Source organism: Tinamus guttatus, unplaced genomic scaffold (genome assembly GCF_059628265.1).
Source record: "Tinamus guttatus ecotype Peru unplaced genomic scaffold, ASM5962826v1 Tinamus_guttatus_pri_ptg000077l, whole genome shotgun sequence".
NCBI lineage: Eukaryota > Metazoa > Chordata > Aves > Tinamiformes > Tinamidae > Tinamus > Tinamus guttatus.
In genome coordinates, this window is record NW_028288611.1 from 763,041 (window position 1) to 779,817 (window position 16,777).

Here is a 16,777-nt window from a genome sequence, read left to right on the forward strand (position 1 = left end):
TGTGTCCAAGCGGGTTTTGAAGATCTCCAGAGAAGGAGACTCCACAACCTCTCTGGTGGGCTCAAATGTGGGCTCAAACTGAAAAAGGGGCTTGAGAAATTGTAGGCCTGGATGTTTCTGTGCTTAACATTAGAGCCCCTGGTCTTGGCAGGATTAGCAGTGCTGTATCAGATAGCTCCTAATCTGCATATGTTGAATCTGAGTGCTTAAATATATATATATGTGTGTGTGTGTGTGTAGTTCTGCACTCTGAGATCTCTGAGATGGGGAACTTGTAAGTTATCTGAAGAGATCTGAAATATCTGATTTTTTTTTTTCTTTTCTTGATCCCGAGCATTAGTGAGTAGTGCTGAGAAGTGACTCTGAAAAATAGATCTATAGTGTGACACTCTTAACCTTGCCATTTAAAGAAGAGAGATCAATTTTATGTAATAACCTATTGGTTAGAGAAGTAAGAGAGCTGAATTCTAGTACCTGTTCTACCATCTTGACCAGTTTCATTGTGGAAAAGGTAACCAACTGCCTGCCTCTTCCTTCATGCCAACCACAAGCAAAAGTCCTTCACTGAAGCACACAGTGAGCTAGATGTGGTTTTAGGGAGCAGTACCATTTATATGAGGCTTAGGCTCTCAATATTAACATAAAACAACCATTTTTGTCAGTCTGAGCTCTATTTTTTCCTCAAAGGAGGTGGGGTGAGGAAGAGTATATGTTACATTTCCACGTCTGCTTTGCTGGTCTGGAGTTGGAGCAGTGGTGACTTCATGGCTGTGGTCTGAGGGTTGGAGAGACGTCCTGTCCCTTCCCTGGCACTAGGAGTTGTGCAGGATGGGGTGCACGTTCAGATAACCGGTCTATACAAAATCTAATTCAGTCCAAGGAAGCAGGGTGATGGAAACTCCAACCTGTGTCAGCTTCAGTTTTATAAAACTGCTCTCATAATGGTTATCTTGTGAATTTTTGTTATTGTAATTAAAGAAAAAATGACAAAACAGAGTAAAAACAATAAACACTGTTATTTGACAAGCCTTTTATGTGAATCATTTTTAACAAAATTAATTGTATCTTTCCTAGGATATCACTACTTTAACTGGTGTTCCAGATGAGCACATCAAAACCAGAAAAGTTCACATTTTTGTCCCAGCACGTAATGCAATGCAGGCAGGAGTTAACAACACAAAGAAGTGGAAGATGGAATTTGATAACAGGGAGCACTGGGAGAACCCTTTAATGGGTTGGGCATCTACGTGAGTAGTTACTGAATTTGGATATATTTTCCTCCTGTATTTGTTTCTTACAGTTGTGTGAACTTAACTTTAAAACCTTTCTACCTGTCAATCTGCTTGTCTTTTAATGTACCTACAGTTGGTAGCTGCAAGTTGCTCACATGATTAATGACCTATTATGATTAAAAACAGATTTTAGCTCAAAAAATCATCTGGAATAATCTGAAAACAAGCGTTAACAGAATGAAAAAAAAATGCAACTATTCCATTTGTGGTGATATTGTATGTCAGCAGCAGGGAAAGAAGGTCATTAGTTATTTGAAGCAGTAAATCCTTTTTAATGACCAGTTGCATGTTTTTCATTAGGTTAAACATAAAATAGTGATTATCTAGCTTCTGAAAATTCTGAATGAAACTTTATGAAGCTAAAATAAAGAACCATAACTATTTTTTAAAATCTTTGAAATCATTACACTGTTTGTCTTGGTGCTTCAATAATTAATTCTCTTTATAATTAATAAATGTAAAAAAATCTTAAACATGTCCAAATCCAGAAAATCTAGAAAAATACTAGCCCTAGCTAATTAGGTTATGGTTTAGAGATGTAAGTATATATAATATGCTCTGAGAAAGTATTTTTAGATTTAATATTCTAAATTCAGACATGGTATTAATAATTTTTAAAATAAGTAAATATTATTGAATTACTGAAATACTATTCAACTCTGAAATCAAGTCTTCCTGTTAGGTTGGTTTCCCACTAAAATGAACTGAGGATACTCATGACCTATAACATCTCTGTTGTATTTGTATTACAATTATTTTACAGTTATTTCAGTTATCGGTACATTAGAGAAAAAAATTGACTGACAATTAAGATAACAATTGTATTAAAATATTAATTACATTAAAATGCCTGTTTTACAACTTGAAAACTATGTATTATTGGCTACCTCTTAACCAGGTCCACAGGTTTCTAACCTTTTCATCTTAAGCATATTTAAACTACTGTTTCAGAAGACAAAATTTCAATTACTTAAGATTTGGTGATTCCACTACTGAAAGCAACCACTACATTTAGCACGGTTGTTTTACAATTGCTATATGGTTGGGTGATAAACTGTTGTCCTACAAGATCCCTTTCCCTCCATCCCAAAGTGTCTAGCCATTCAAGTATGGTCTATTTATACCTCTGACCAGATTATGATATTGTAGCAGGTGTCAATAACACCTTCTTTAGTCCAGGTTGAATTTAACTTTTCTTTTAATACTCCCTTTGCTTTTCAGCTGACTTTATCTTCCCCAAACAAACTATTTTCTGGGTGGGGTTTTGTGTGGTCTCAGTCAAAATAATGGCTTTCAACCTCTCTTAACAATTGTATCCATTTATTCCAAATAAACCACCTAGAAAAATGAGCTGTGCTAGTTCATCTGTTAAATTATTGTGGAGTAAGCTTATTCTGTGAATTTAAAATGGAAAAGCTATTTTGAATGACTCACTCTGAATACAGTTTTATTTGGGTATAGGGGAAGGGATATTTCCCATGTAAACAAGCTCCAAAATAGGCCAGAAGTGAGTGCCGTATTGTGAGCTGACACCACTGGGTCAAGGGTTTTGTAAACTGGTTTATGTTTGTTTGTTTTTTAAGGAACTCTCCCAAGGACTATTAGTGGACATTCGGGTATTTTAAAATTACTGTTCAACATCCAGAAATATCTAAGAAAAAATGTCTTCTTTTCAGATCTAACTTCTGCAAAGATTCTTCTGCTGGTAGAAGTATTTCCATTTACTTTTGAATAGTGTAGTGGGATTAATTAATTAGCTCTTTTCCTCTGTGTTCCAATTTACTTAAAATCCTTACCCGTATGTCTTTGCTATCTTTCTATCATGTTACAGTCTCATTTGCTTTTTCCACTGTATTTTTATCACCACTTCTTGGATTTTTTTTCTCTTGGGAATTACCTGTTTGGAGAGCCAAATGAAATGACCCCATGACATTTTCTGAAGCTGTCATTGCAGGATTGCCCATGGATAGTTATTGAATATTTCTTTTAATACAAAGTTGTAAACAAAGAAACATGGGAAACATATGGCTTGCATTCTGTAGAATCTCATATGAGAACAAAATGTAGAATCTCTGTAATAATTGATAGAGATCTTAGAAGATAGGAAATTCTGCAGCACTATCATTGCTAAAGGCTCTCAGGACATCATGCTCTCTCATTCTGAGCTCCACAGTTTGCTCGCGGATTATCAGAAATGGAAACATATGAATAGCTCATTTATGGAAAGAAATCAAGAAGCTGTATTAAATTGGACGAAAGATGATCCTACATGAAAATAAAACAAATCATTTCTGTTCAGTCCTCATTTCCAAACCACTTGTGTCCTGGAAAGTTTTTCACCAAACTCCTACAGTACAGGCACAAATCATTTGCTACATCTCGGATGGACACACCTCTGCTTCCTGGTAGTATTCCTATTAAGTAGCATCATTTTCCCACCCCAACATGGAAGAAGGGAGCAGTAAGCAAAAACTGTCACAGTACTGCAGGATTTTGGTTGCTTAATTCTCCACTGATCACAGACTAATTCATAGTTACTGATTCTTACCACCCTTGTAAGCTAAATTTTTAGATTTCTTTAAGAAAGCTTATCTTAGTGGCTTGTGCAAGTGTAAATTCTGCCTTTATCCTGTTCTTATTTTAGTGGGGAATATATTGGATAGAGAACTCCATTTGTTCCATGTGTGCATCAGATAAAATTACACTGTTGTCTTTGCTGGAAGCTCAATTCCCCCTCGTCCCCTCCTCCCCACTTCCCATCACAGGCTTTGTCCTTCATTGTAAAGAGTTCAATGTATCTTTGATTGCTTTTTTCTCTTCATCTATCCTTATGGCTTCAAAGCAAGAGAACAGTTGCACGGCAGCCCCTTCAGTTGCTGCAGTTTGAGCTTGTCTTGTCAGTCGTCTCCCAGGCTCCCAGTGTTGTCTCAGGGAAGTATTATGGAAACACTTTTGCAGCTACAGCAGATTTCTTATTTAATTTCCGTAATAATTTTGTAGGTGAATTTATAGAACCATTCTTGTTTTCATAAGTTTTGTTGTTTTTATAGCAACAAATCGAGTTTTTATAACATCAAATTAGGTATTTTGATTTTTACTGAGATTTTATATTTCAAATAGCTTTTTGCTTGTGTTTTGAGAAATAGCTGATGATCTAAAAATAACCTCTATATAATCAGTTAGGTAGCAGCTTGAGTTCCTTGACTTTGTTTTAAGTTGAGGCCTGATATTTGATTGCTGTGCTTGAATAAATTATGGAGGTCATATGACTTCAGCTAGGTTGGGGTTCTGAATTTGTTCATGTACTTTTCAATTCCCGATTAATTCCTATTCTGCTTTCCTTGATATAATACTCTCTTCTGGCTTGAATTACCTTTAACATTTCAGTCTCAAAAAAGGTTCCTCGCACTGTACATAGCTTTCATATTTAAAAAGATTATTGCAGAGCACTTACGTTGCCTCCGCAGGTAACAATTAGACTTATGTGTTGAATAAAAAATGTAAGGCATTGGTTTCTGGAGGGAGCTGGGAGGGAATTGATTCAACAGACTCAAAGAGCAAAAGATTGTCTGCACAAAGTAAGTGTTAATCCTTGCAATAATTAAAAAAAAAAAAAAAGGATTTTGCATGGCAGAAATTTGAGAATGATGCTTTTCAATAATTATACTAAAATAAATTGTTTAATACCGCATTTGAGTAGCACTTGAGATATGGATATGGTTAAGAATTTCATGTTTCAAATTTGCTTAAAATTTGTCGTCTGATTTCTTGCAGAGCTGATCCTTTATCCAACATGGTTCTTACTTTCTCTGCTAAAGAAGATGCCATTGTCTTTGCTGAAAAAAATGGTACGTATTAAGTGTGAGGGGTTCAGTTTTCTATAGACAATCTTGATAAAGAATTTCTGCTCTGCTTCACAAAATATTAGACCATTAGTGCTCTGCTTGAGGAAGTGTAAAATTTGGGGGAAGGGAGGGAGGAGGTTGTATTTCTGAGGGTGAGGAAGGCATTGAATCTAGACCTTCTACCTCCTGGAAAAGTGCTGCTACCTCCTAGCATTATTTCTGTAATACTTCTGCAATACTATCTGTGTTTTTAATGAGAACGGAGACCTGCTCAGGTCTGGAAGAAAAGGTAGTGTGAACACTTTATCTTTGAGAGCATTCCAGATGGAGGGCCCCAGGGGCCTGGTAGTTTGATTTATTTATTTATTTATTTTCTTTCCCCGCTAAGCCTTGGCATGAGCACCTCAATACTGGTTAAGGAAGGACTATCACAACACCTGTGGATGACAATTAGAAAAGCTAAAATTAAGTGTCTACCAGCTCAGCATGGGCTTTAGTCTTCATTAGGTTGTGGTGTGAGTTAGACCTAACTATGTATGAAATGTGCATAGTATTTTCTGCATACTGCTCTTGTATTAGTGGCTTCAGTATCAGATATAGCTGGATGCATACATTTTACAATATTTCATTCTGCTTTTAGAAAGAAATGAGAAGCTTAAATGTACATTTACAGTGGAACTTGGCTTCTAAACTGAGGTACTAGTGTAACAGACCTAAGTCTAGGAACACAGTATTCACTTCTCTGTCCTTTGCATATGAGCCATCCAAGTTTTCATTAACAAAGTTCCTTAAGAAGAACCTCAAGTTTAGCTTCTGCAAATTTGGGGTACTGCAGCTATTTTGGAATGATTTCAGACTCAGCAAATCTCTCTCACCCAAGCCCTTCAGGAACCTCAGGCAAGTTCTCTATCTTCCTGTCCCCGCTGAGGTATCTCCTATAGTAGTACTGAATACAGTAACAGGAGAATGGTGTGAAGCCAAAGCAAGAAGGTAATACTTGTAACTGCAATAAATGAAAAGTTTAGTCTGAAACCTAGTTTTTTTTTTTTTTTTTTTTTTTCCTGCTTTCTGAAATCACTGATGCAGTTGTTTAAAACCACCACAACTTTAATGACAAGGATGTAGGGTTTTTTTTTACTCCACAGTAGCCTTTAATGAGGTGATTAGGATGTTCTCCCAGAAGTGGTGAAATCTGCTTTATACCCCCATAGTTTGTACACCCGAGTTCCGAGCAGCACTAACCTCCTCCCGCATTGTGGTATTTCTGTAAAAGTGACCCCTGCTCTCCGTCATGAACAACCAAACTGTTCCAGAGAGTGACACCTTATCACACACGGCTGCCTCGTGCAATCCAAAGTTAGGTGTAAGTTAGGTGGCTTTTGGATAGCTCTGGCAGCCCAAGTCACCATGCTGGCAGTTGCGAATCTCTTCGGAGTCCCTTCCCTTCTCTCTACCTAGTGTATAAAAAGATGAAGAGATAACTCAGGGCTGTAGATGCTATTCTGGGAGTCAAGGGACTCAAAGTTAGGTGTTAGAGTGCTGAATGTTGCTGATACCAATGTCTGTCTCTGGATCTTGTTCTGACTGTTTATTCAAGCTTGTATTTTAATCAGAACAGTAGGAGAAAATCGACGCTCTCGCAGATGGAAAGAACATGTTTTTCTTTAAATTGCCATCCCATGTTTCTTATGCAGAAAAGTAAACCTGGAAATTAACATTGGTTCAAATTACTTACAAAAAAGAAGAAAATGTTTCTGCGGAGTTTGTGAACACAGAATTGAGGTGCAGCAGCATGACAACTAGTATATTTTACTACTCCCATTTTGATACGTAAACGTGTCTCGAGTGCTTCCTGTGAATAACAGAAAGCTTACTGAATTCAGCCATTGTGTGTACAAACATATGTATATGCTTTAAAAATGTAAAGATTCAGGTGTATGTCAAACATTTCAGGTTTTATCAAGTTTTTGTTTTAAAACTAAGGAGGAAATGTGTTCTCCTTATTAGTATCAGTTAAAACCGCATTCTTATACACTTCTAGCTTCCACTCCAGTACCTTAACTTTGAGTAAAATATTGCAGCTAGAGAGACCGAACTTTGGAATACTGAGTGCTGCCCTGGCAAATTTCCAGGCACCTGGAAGCTGCAACCCATCTCCATATTGATTTCCATAAACACTAATGTCTCCACCCCCTCTTTTTTCTGACTTTTTTTTTTTTTAGCATTTCTCTTGCTTAACTATCATACAATTTACTTGTCTTCTCGTTTTCATTGCCTTCTCTCTCACTCCTAATTTTCTATGTTCTTAAAAAAAAAAAAAAAAAAAAAGTAAGTATCTTGCTCCTTTTCAATGCTGAAGGTTTTTTTAATTTGCTCTTCCTTTCTTTGGTCCTCTCACTGCTTCTTCTTTTTTTTTTTTTTTGCTTTCCAAAGTCTCCTTTCTTTCCCATACTTTTCAGATTGGTCTCCTGTACATCCAGTCTATGTGATGTTTCAGAGTTATATAGCCATGAACTCGCAGGGTTGCACACAGAAACAGCCAACGTTCCCTGTTGAGGTTCACCGATGACTGTCAAGTTTTTTTCACTAATATATCTGTCAGGAGCAATGAAAATTGAAGTATGCAGTATGAAATATGAAGCATGACAATTATGAGAACAGGCGTATGTCACATTTATGGCATTTCTGTAGTCTCTGCTGCCAACTACAAAGGAATAAACTAGTGGGTGCCTATCTGGAGGAAAAAAAGATTAAAGTTAAAAGGTTTAAGTTGCATTTGCCCTGTATTATATGCTGTGCATGTTTAGAATTCTCTTTGTTTCTTGTCTTGTTCTCCCTTCCTTCCCCTCGCCCCCCAGGCTGGAGCTATGATGTTGAAGAGAGGAGAATTCCAAAACCTAAATCCAAGTCTTATGGTGCAAACTTTTCTTAGAACAAAAGAACAACGGTGTCTACAAAATAGTTTGGCATTGGCTATCTGTCTGACTGTTAATGTCAGCTGTGCTGTATTTATAGGCCATGTATAATACATCTCTTAATCTCCTAATAAATTTGACCTTTAAACTACAGATGCATCTTGTTATGTCTATTTAAAATGTTTTTGATGTCTCCGATTGAAGTTGTTGCAAACTTCCCTATATATAGAGGAGATTTGGTGTGTTCATACTTCTAGAAAATTGCTATACTAGGAATCTATCAAAAGGAATGTTTGAAATCAGCTGCAACTTTAAAGATTGTCATTTGTCTTTCATCAGAGCATTATTTTCAACATCTTGTTTAAACTTATCAGCCCTGTACATACAAACAATATCAGTAGAAGCTAATACCTTGCTAGACACAGGAAAAAAAGTCATCAGTCAAATAGTAAATTATTGTATACAGAAGTTAAAGTTAAGAGTATTATGTAGACTGTTCTTGAGAAATGTATGGTTTTTAAGATCCTTTCTGTGCAAATTAAAATTGTAATTATTCCAGAGGTGTTCATGGCTTGAATAGAAACCATTGTTTTTTTTTCATTAAACATACAGGAAGTTTGGTCCAAAAGACTGAGATTATAATTGTTTCTTTTTGATGCTTTTCAAAAATGAAGCTAAACTAGTTAAATATTTACAAATTACATCAGAAGAGCATCAGTTGCCTGCCATAGCATCAGGCCTATCAGTAAATATTATACCATATTAATTATATTTCTAGTTTCTTCTTGTTAGTTACATATTTATCTGCATTGAGGTTTCCTATTACATAAAAAGAGAGGTGGTGATGGTATTTCAACCTTAAAACTGAATATATAACCAAAACTTAATTTCGTGTTATATGACATTTAAATCATTAGTTATTATGATATACAGTATTATGTTTGGAATGCTTTGTCTTGCATAGATATTGCTTTTGATTTAATGCTTTTGCCTTCAACTTTTACTTAACATTTTGGCACATCAACTCATAATCACTAAATTGAATTACAAAGGGTGTGTTTTTGTGTGTATGTACTTCCCCAAGTACACCTTTCCTCATCTGCAACTGAGCATTTTATCATAACTTTCACAGAAGAAACAGGTCGAACACATGTATCTAATAAAGCTATGTATGCTATCCACGATATTCTAGGAAAAAGAAGGCTTAAAACTAATGTTGCCCAAATTTAACTATGTTCTTGTTTCAGTTTTAACCAGCTGTCCCACGTGCTGGCTAACATTTGTTTAAATCATTGTTTTTGACCCAGTTTTAGTGTAGTCAACCAGTTGGTCGATGTCATTACTTTCCCACCACAGTCGAGAACTGTTATTTCAGTTCATCTTTCTGTTGAATTTGGAGTTCTGCATTGTGCAGTGGAGCCTCCAGGAACACCAAAGCACACCAGACTGCAATCCTAAAAGTCCAGAATTTACTGCATCTCTTTTTCAGCTAGTCTTGTGTTCTTATTAATAAAATGTAATAATCTGTTCTTAATAATACTGTTTCTAGAAAGGGCTTATTCTCTTTCATTGGTATCTTAACAAGCTACATGTCACAGTGAGATCTAGGTTATTGTCCCCCAGGGGTCAGTCCTTGGTCCAGTCCTGTTCAATTTATTCATCAATGACCTGGATGAAGGCACAGAGTGCTCCCTCAGCAAGTTTGCTGATGATACCAAACTGGGAGGAGTAGCCGATACCCCAGAGGGCTGCGCTGCCATCCAGAGGGACCTGGACAGACTGGACAACTGGGTGCTGAGAAACCGCATGCAATTCAACAAGGCCAAGTGCAAGGTTCTGCACCTGGGAAGGAATAACCCCAGACACCAGTACAGACTGGGGACTGACCTTCTGGAGAGCAGCTCTGCAGAGAAGGACCTGGGCGTCATGGTGGACGACAAGTTGACCATGAGGCAGCAGTGTGCCCTGGTGGCCAAGAAGGCCAATGGGATCCTGGGGTGCATTAAGAAGAGCGTCTCCAGTAGGTCGAGGGAGGTGATCCTGCCCTTCAGCCCTGGTGAGGCCGCATCTGGAGTATTGTGTCCAGTTCTGGACTCCACAGTATAAGAGGGATGTGGAACTGCTGGAGAGAGTCCAGCGTAGGGCCACAAGGATGATCAGGGGCCTGGAACATCTGCCCTATGAGGAGAGGCTGAGGGAGCTGGGCCTGTTCAGCCTGGAGAAGAGAAGGCTGAGAGGGGACCTGATCAGTGTCTATAAGTACCTCAAGGGAGGCAGTGAGGAGGATGGTGCTGGTCTCTTTTCAGTGGTGACCACAGACAGAACTAGAGGTAATGGCCACAAACTGAAGCACCAAAAGTTCCACAGGAACTTAAGGAAAAATTTCTTGACAGTGAGGGTGACAGAGCGCTGGAACAGGCTGCCCAGAGAGGTTGTGGAGTCTCCTTCTCTGGAGATCTTCCAAACCCGCTTGGACGCAGTCCTGTGCCATGTGCTCTAGGTGACCCTGCGTGTGCAGGGGGGTTGGATTAGATGACCTCTAGAGGTCCCTTCCAACCTTAAGCATTCTATGATTCTATGATTCTATTCTATGATTCTATTCACTTCAAATCTGGGTGGAAGTCTTTTACAGTTGCAGGTCATAAGTTTGCGTCCATAGCCTGGTGTAGAATGGGCTTTGGAGCCACTGTAGCTTGTTGGACTAACATGTGGCCTTATCAGCAGTAGCGTGTGTATTATTTTGTGAACATAAACGTGGGATTCCAAACTGCCCAATCTTCCCACTTGGTGCCTTCCAGGTATTCGCAATTGAAGTCTTACTGATGCTGTCTGAGATACTTCAGCCTCCAAAATTTTTATAGATACAAGTCAGCAATGATCTCTGAAGAAACTGGGGCATCATAGGCCGTTCATCTATATAACTACTTTTTCTTGTATCTGCTCTCCAAGGTAGGTGATACTTATATAACTTTTTTTAACAGCATTTGTCCATATGAAAATCCTGGTGCACAGATTTTAGGATGCTGGCCACTCCAGTATTGTGCATTCTGTCTAAAAAACAAACAAACAAACAAAAAACCTACCTATTTCCAGCTTTCTGTCATCTTTTCCCCAAGTTTCCTGCATATATTCTTGCATGATTGTGTTCCGTTTTAAATATACATTCATTTATGTCAATTCACTGATGATCCACCTCAGGAGAAAAAAAAAAAAAAAAAAAAGTTTAGCTGGTTTAGCTGATTACTCTGACCTGTCTTGATCTGGACAATTTATTAAATTTCTCTTACTGAAGCCAAATTAAGATGTTGGAAATAAGTGTTCCTCCTCCTACTGCTGAATGCATGTAAAAATATCTAAGAAACCCTTTGCAGTATTGGACTCACTACAAAATGTAGGTGCATACCTGCATATACTTCAATATGTTTTGGATAGTTTGGGTGTGAAAAAATGAGGTTTTAAATTTATTTGCCGGATAAAAAGTTATTCTGAAGGTGGTATTCCTAATTTCAGTGAACAATTTCATATTATAACAGAGGCCCTGAGCTTCTTAAAATCATGATGTTGTAATGGATCTTAAACACTGTCAGGAACCTGAGTGCACTGGTTCCATTTTTTAGCACTGTAGTGCTTAACTGTGCAGTTTGATGGATAATTTAAAACAAATCAGACTAGTTAAAGTGATATTATGAAATGGAAAATGTAATTACCCTTATCTGTGAAGTTTTGTCATGTGGTAGGTGGAAAGGGAAAAGCGAATTCAGACTAATTTTAGCTTTTGCTTGTAAATTCATGCTAGGAAATTAGGTAGTTTGGTTTTGCCAGAGATACAGTTACCTGACATTATGTTTGGTTACTGGGCATGCCAGCATATTTTGCTATTCCAAAAGGAAAAAATAGTGCAAATAAGCCTGAAATAAGCTAATAATAAGAATGTCTTTAGGCAGTTGTAAAATAAATTATGGTATGCCTGGTAATGGAGTTCTCCTTGAAAAATCCTTGTCTGAGAAGGAAAGAAAGATTTATAGAGTAGTTGACCTTCTCTCCCCCCCCCCTTTTTTTTAAGGGCTTGATTAATGCTGGAGTATAACAACATCACCAGCATCAGAGGATTTTTGCAGTAAATGTCCTTACCTAGCACAACAGGTAAAATAATTTGATGTTAATTAGTTTGGTATTGTGTTAAAACTTGGATTTCTATTAAAGTGTGGGTTCTTCACATTCACCATGAAGATCCTAGAGAGGTCCATGTCCTGAAACAGTCCTGCACAAGAAATGTTACCAGTCCTTTTTGAACAAATTATTGTGAATAAATACAAAAGCAAGACAGTAGTCTTGCAAGAGTCCTAAAGGGATTTAAATATGAATTTATAATCTGTAGTTCAAATATTTTACTTAAAACTGCTTCTGTACCTGAATCATAGAAGGTGGCAAATGTGATGCCAGTTTCAAAAAAAAAAAGCCTACAGACATTGCTGTGAACAGATATAACATATAAATTATGAATCATAATGACTTTTTTTTTAGAAGGAATTTGCTTTCAATACCTGTTCATGTTCTTCAGGGGAATTGGTGAATATAGGGGCAAGGTGATTCAGGTGCTCCTCTTGGAGTGCCTGACACGGAGGGGGCTGTTCTGTAGTATAGTGGTCGTACAGGCCACACTATTCTGTTTGACAACATTTTATGATTATGTATTTTCTTTGGAGGGATATAAGGTCTTAGTGTCTAAGATTACATTAATATTTAAATGAAATAGATATTTCCTGTTATACAGAATTTACCCACCTAAAACATCATAGTGAAACAATGTCTTTGCAAAACCCGATACAGTAACTACAGTTAGTCTTAACAAGATATTTAGTAAGTCAAGAGAAGTGAAGAAAACTTGGGAGGGTATTGTTTATTCAGGAATTAAGCCTATAAATACTGGAAGGTGGTTCTATTTCCCTGTGTTATGCAAATAACAGGAGAAAACTCTTAGCATGTATAGCAAGAAAAGCGGTTGTCCTTTAGTCTGATTCAATTGTCTCTAACAGCAATATACATGCAAAGCTGTGTTCATTCTGTTGAGATAATTTCTATGACTGAGTTCAAGCTGGTCATTGTTGCCTTTTGGCTTTTATCAGATATGGGAACTTAAACATCAAACTGAGCAATAGTGGAAATTTAAACCCTGAATTTAATGTTCATTACAAGTAGTCCTTAAGAAATTCTTTGCTTATTACATCACTTTTTCTAGTCAATTCTTGGGTGTTTCACCATTTTGGTTAACAGATGATGTGATACATTGTTGCCACGTAGACATTTTATCAAAATTATAGGGAACTGCTCAAAAAATGAAATTTATTTTGTACCTTTTAAACTGCAGACTGATTCATTAATATATTGTATGAGTCATGCAATTTTTAGCCTTTTGATGGTGCTTTTTTCCCCACTCTGATGTGACAGATTTCCATTTTATTGGTGTTCTAATATGAAGTTATTTCACCAGTCAGCAACCTGAAGTACAGCTTTTAAATATATAACACACCTAATAATAAGAAAAGATATAAAATCCAATTTTTATCAAATTTCACTGAAATACTGAAAAATAAATTACTAAATACTTTGCAACTAGAGATAAAATCATTTGCTTTACCTTAAGCTTTCATGATCCTTAGATCTTTAGTAGATCTGTATTAAACCAAATACTGGGGAAAGAAAGGTACATTCGGTCCCAGAGGGAATACGGAACCACATTAGTAAAAATGCACAATAACTAGGTCCCACATTTTTCACTAGTTTTATACCAGGCTGCTATGCAAGACCTATGATATAAACAAAATTACTTTTAGTGACTGGGCTATGAAAGAGCGAAACCTGCCTCCCTGTGTGTAATCTAAATTTTAAAAACAACTTTGTCCTGGCCCATGTCTGAATCTTACAGCATCTGCTTTAAAATTAGGTGATGTGAATCCTGCTTTTCTACCATGTGCATATCCCACATGTAGACTTGGATTCCTTTCCTAGCTGATGGACTGTGATTCATTTAGCTAGTGTTGACATCTGAAACAAGTCGCGCTGCGCTTTAGAAGTACCTTTTTGTCTACTGACATAGGTGTGATGTGAATGCTAAATATTTATATGTCTCAAAAGAGAGACTAAACAAATAATTGGGAAAAAATCGTTAAGGGTTGTTAAATACATAGAAGCCATCTCCACCTTGAAGTCCCTAAACCACTAATGGCTGGAGGCTGTGAGAATGCACAGGAATCCTCCGAGCCGGCAGCCCCGCAGAGCCAGGCAGCTGCCCACACTTGCTGCCTGTCAGAAACGGGCCCTGTGTACATGGACCCACTGTAACCACTTGTACACGCTTTACATAGGGCTATAAACAGTGTTAATTATCAAAGCTGCTCCCATCTTCCTGGTAAACATGTGAAGTTTAATCATCAATACCACTCTTCTGTCTGAGAGATAATCATCTTCTGAACACTGAAATATTTTCTAACCAAGGGATGTTGAAACTGTCAAGTCGCTATCTCTAGATCTGTCTCTTCTTGCTTTGCACCACTTAAGTTTGAATTACAGATATATTTTTACTTTGTCATATTATCTCAAGTTTCTTCCAGGTTTTTTACATCTCCCTTAAAAAAAAGATGGCTGAAGCAACTCTCTCCACTACCAGGATTACCGAAGAAACCTTTTCTTACTGCTGTTTGCTTTGAATGGGGAGAAGAGGGGTAGTTTGGAGGTGGTTGTTTTTTTTCTTGATTATTTTTATTTTTGTCTTTTGCTTTAAGACCAACGGAATGGTTCAATAAGTATCCAAGTCCTTCTTGTGTCTTAAGATTCCCTATGCTTTCTGAACTAGATGCTACCACTGAATGCAGTAAAGGAGGGGACAGTGTTAGGGATACTCACTTCTCTTGATGTACTCACTTCTCTCAAAAATAGTTTCCTCACTTGCCATCAGTGCCTACCTTCAGCATTCAGACTGATTAGGAAGTACAGGAGACAGAAATCGCAGAGCCCGTGTTTGCACTTAAGCCTTTATCTTCCTGCAGACATCCAGGAGAAGACCACGAAGGACATAGGGACTCCAACACAGCAGTCCCATTGCAGGAGAGAGAGATGACTGACTACCTGAAATATTTGTAAAGAAAGATCTGAGTTCCTGCCCTGGCTGCCTAGTTTTGAAATGTTTTGCAGCCAGACATAACTTCAAATCAAAACCACTTAGAGTGCATGAAACTAGGCAACAGCTGGAAATTAGAGTACATTGATAAAGGGCATATGAGAGAAACTTTTCTGGGAATGCAGGAATTGCACCTGCTTCTCCTATATCCCAGGTGAATTCCCTCACATTAGGCTATGGGATTTCTTACAGTTTTGCTTGCCCAGATAGTGCGAAGAATAGGACTGCTTCAAAGACAAGACTGGAAGTGGCAATAACTCTAGACCAGGTCGTGGTACTCTCCTAATATGGGAATGACCCAGACCCTAATGTCTGATTTGGAGCCAGAACTTTGGTCTGGATCTTATATCTCTTAGGTAACTGGTGTGACTGTTATTTGCTTTAGTTTATTTTTCTGTTGCTCTTTATTTTTCTTTGCAAGGAACTTCAAAAGCTCTAGGTTTAATTTCCAGGCAAGATCCTCAGGGATAATATTTCCCCATCCACTTCTAGTTAATTTAGAGACTCTTTTTTTTTGGCAGATCACAGGCAGGATATGCTGCCTCTTAAATCTCTGCCACATTTTGGCTCAGAATGAAAAAGAAATATATTTTCTAATGCCATCCTGCAGGATAGAATTTACAAACTCTGGATTTCAGAGCAGCAACAGGGATCAGTAAAATTTAGATCAATTTTGAAGATATTCTTGGGCAGTTATAAGCCTGGATCTAGGAACACTTGTCATGTGTCATCAGGCACATCCATGTCTCTCAAAGCCAGATTTTACCTTTGCTATATGCAAAAAAAAAAAAAAAAAAAAAGGCCTAGCATCCTGGTTCAGAGACTAAAGCATTCTGTCATGTCTAGGGAAGGATCCTGGTGCAGGGTGTTAAGCTGTTCTCACCAAACTTCACCTGCAGTGATGCTGGTAAGATTTGCAGTTTTATGTTCATCCAAATCAGCTCTCCTCCTGTTTCCCTGAGACCTGGGGAGTCTGATCAAATATCAGCATTTCCTAGAGCACTTTGTGAAAAAGCCTGTGTTAGAGTCTCAAAAATTGCTGTGCATCCACTGCACTTTTGAGTCCACCCTTTCTAATATTATAAGGAAGGTGAATGGGGGCCTTTGACTCATAAATTTTGCTTCTTAGATTATCTTTGTGTGAAATAGGATCTTTTATGAATATTCTATTCCTGCTTCTTGAGAAACAATAGAAATTCACTTTACCTTAAACCACATGCAGAATTTTCTCCTTAAAATATCTACTGCCTTCCATGTCAATTGCATACCTAAATACTTCTTTTAAAGGCTTCATACACAACAGATATTAGAAAACTTTTTGTTGACCTTCATCTTCTCAAAGCATTCTCCACCTGATTCAGCTGACTGGCTCTGTTCAGAAAATAGCAAGGCATTCTGCAAGCAGGGCTGTACGTTTTCTCCCAAAACTTACCCGTATCATAGAATCATAGAATCACAGAATGCTTAAGGTTGGAAGGGACCTCTAGAGGTCATCTAGTCCAACCCCCCTGCACATGCAGGGTCACCTAAAGCACGTGGCACAGGACT

General features: G+C 37.6%; 1 protein-coding gene across 1 annotated transcript in view; it reads left to right on the forward strand.

The window, feature by feature from the left end:
• Positions 1–8,075, forward strand: part of LOC104570341 (NADH dehydrogenase [ubiquinone] iron-sulfur protein 4, mitochondrial) — a 39,995-nt gene extending 31,920 nt beyond the window's left edge. The window contains exons 3-5 of the mRNA XM_088519942.1: positions 1,075–1,247; positions 5,067–5,140; positions 7,996–8,075. Of these exons, the coding sequence (XP_088376068.1) occupies positions 1,075–1,247; positions 5,067–5,140; positions 7,996–8,069 (321 nt within the window). The 3' untranslated portion in view covers positions 8,070–8,075. The remainder of the gene's footprint in view (positions 1–1,074; positions 1,248–5,066; positions 5,141–7,995) is intronic.
• The last annotated feature ends 8,702 nt before the right edge of the window (positions 8,076–16,777 follow it).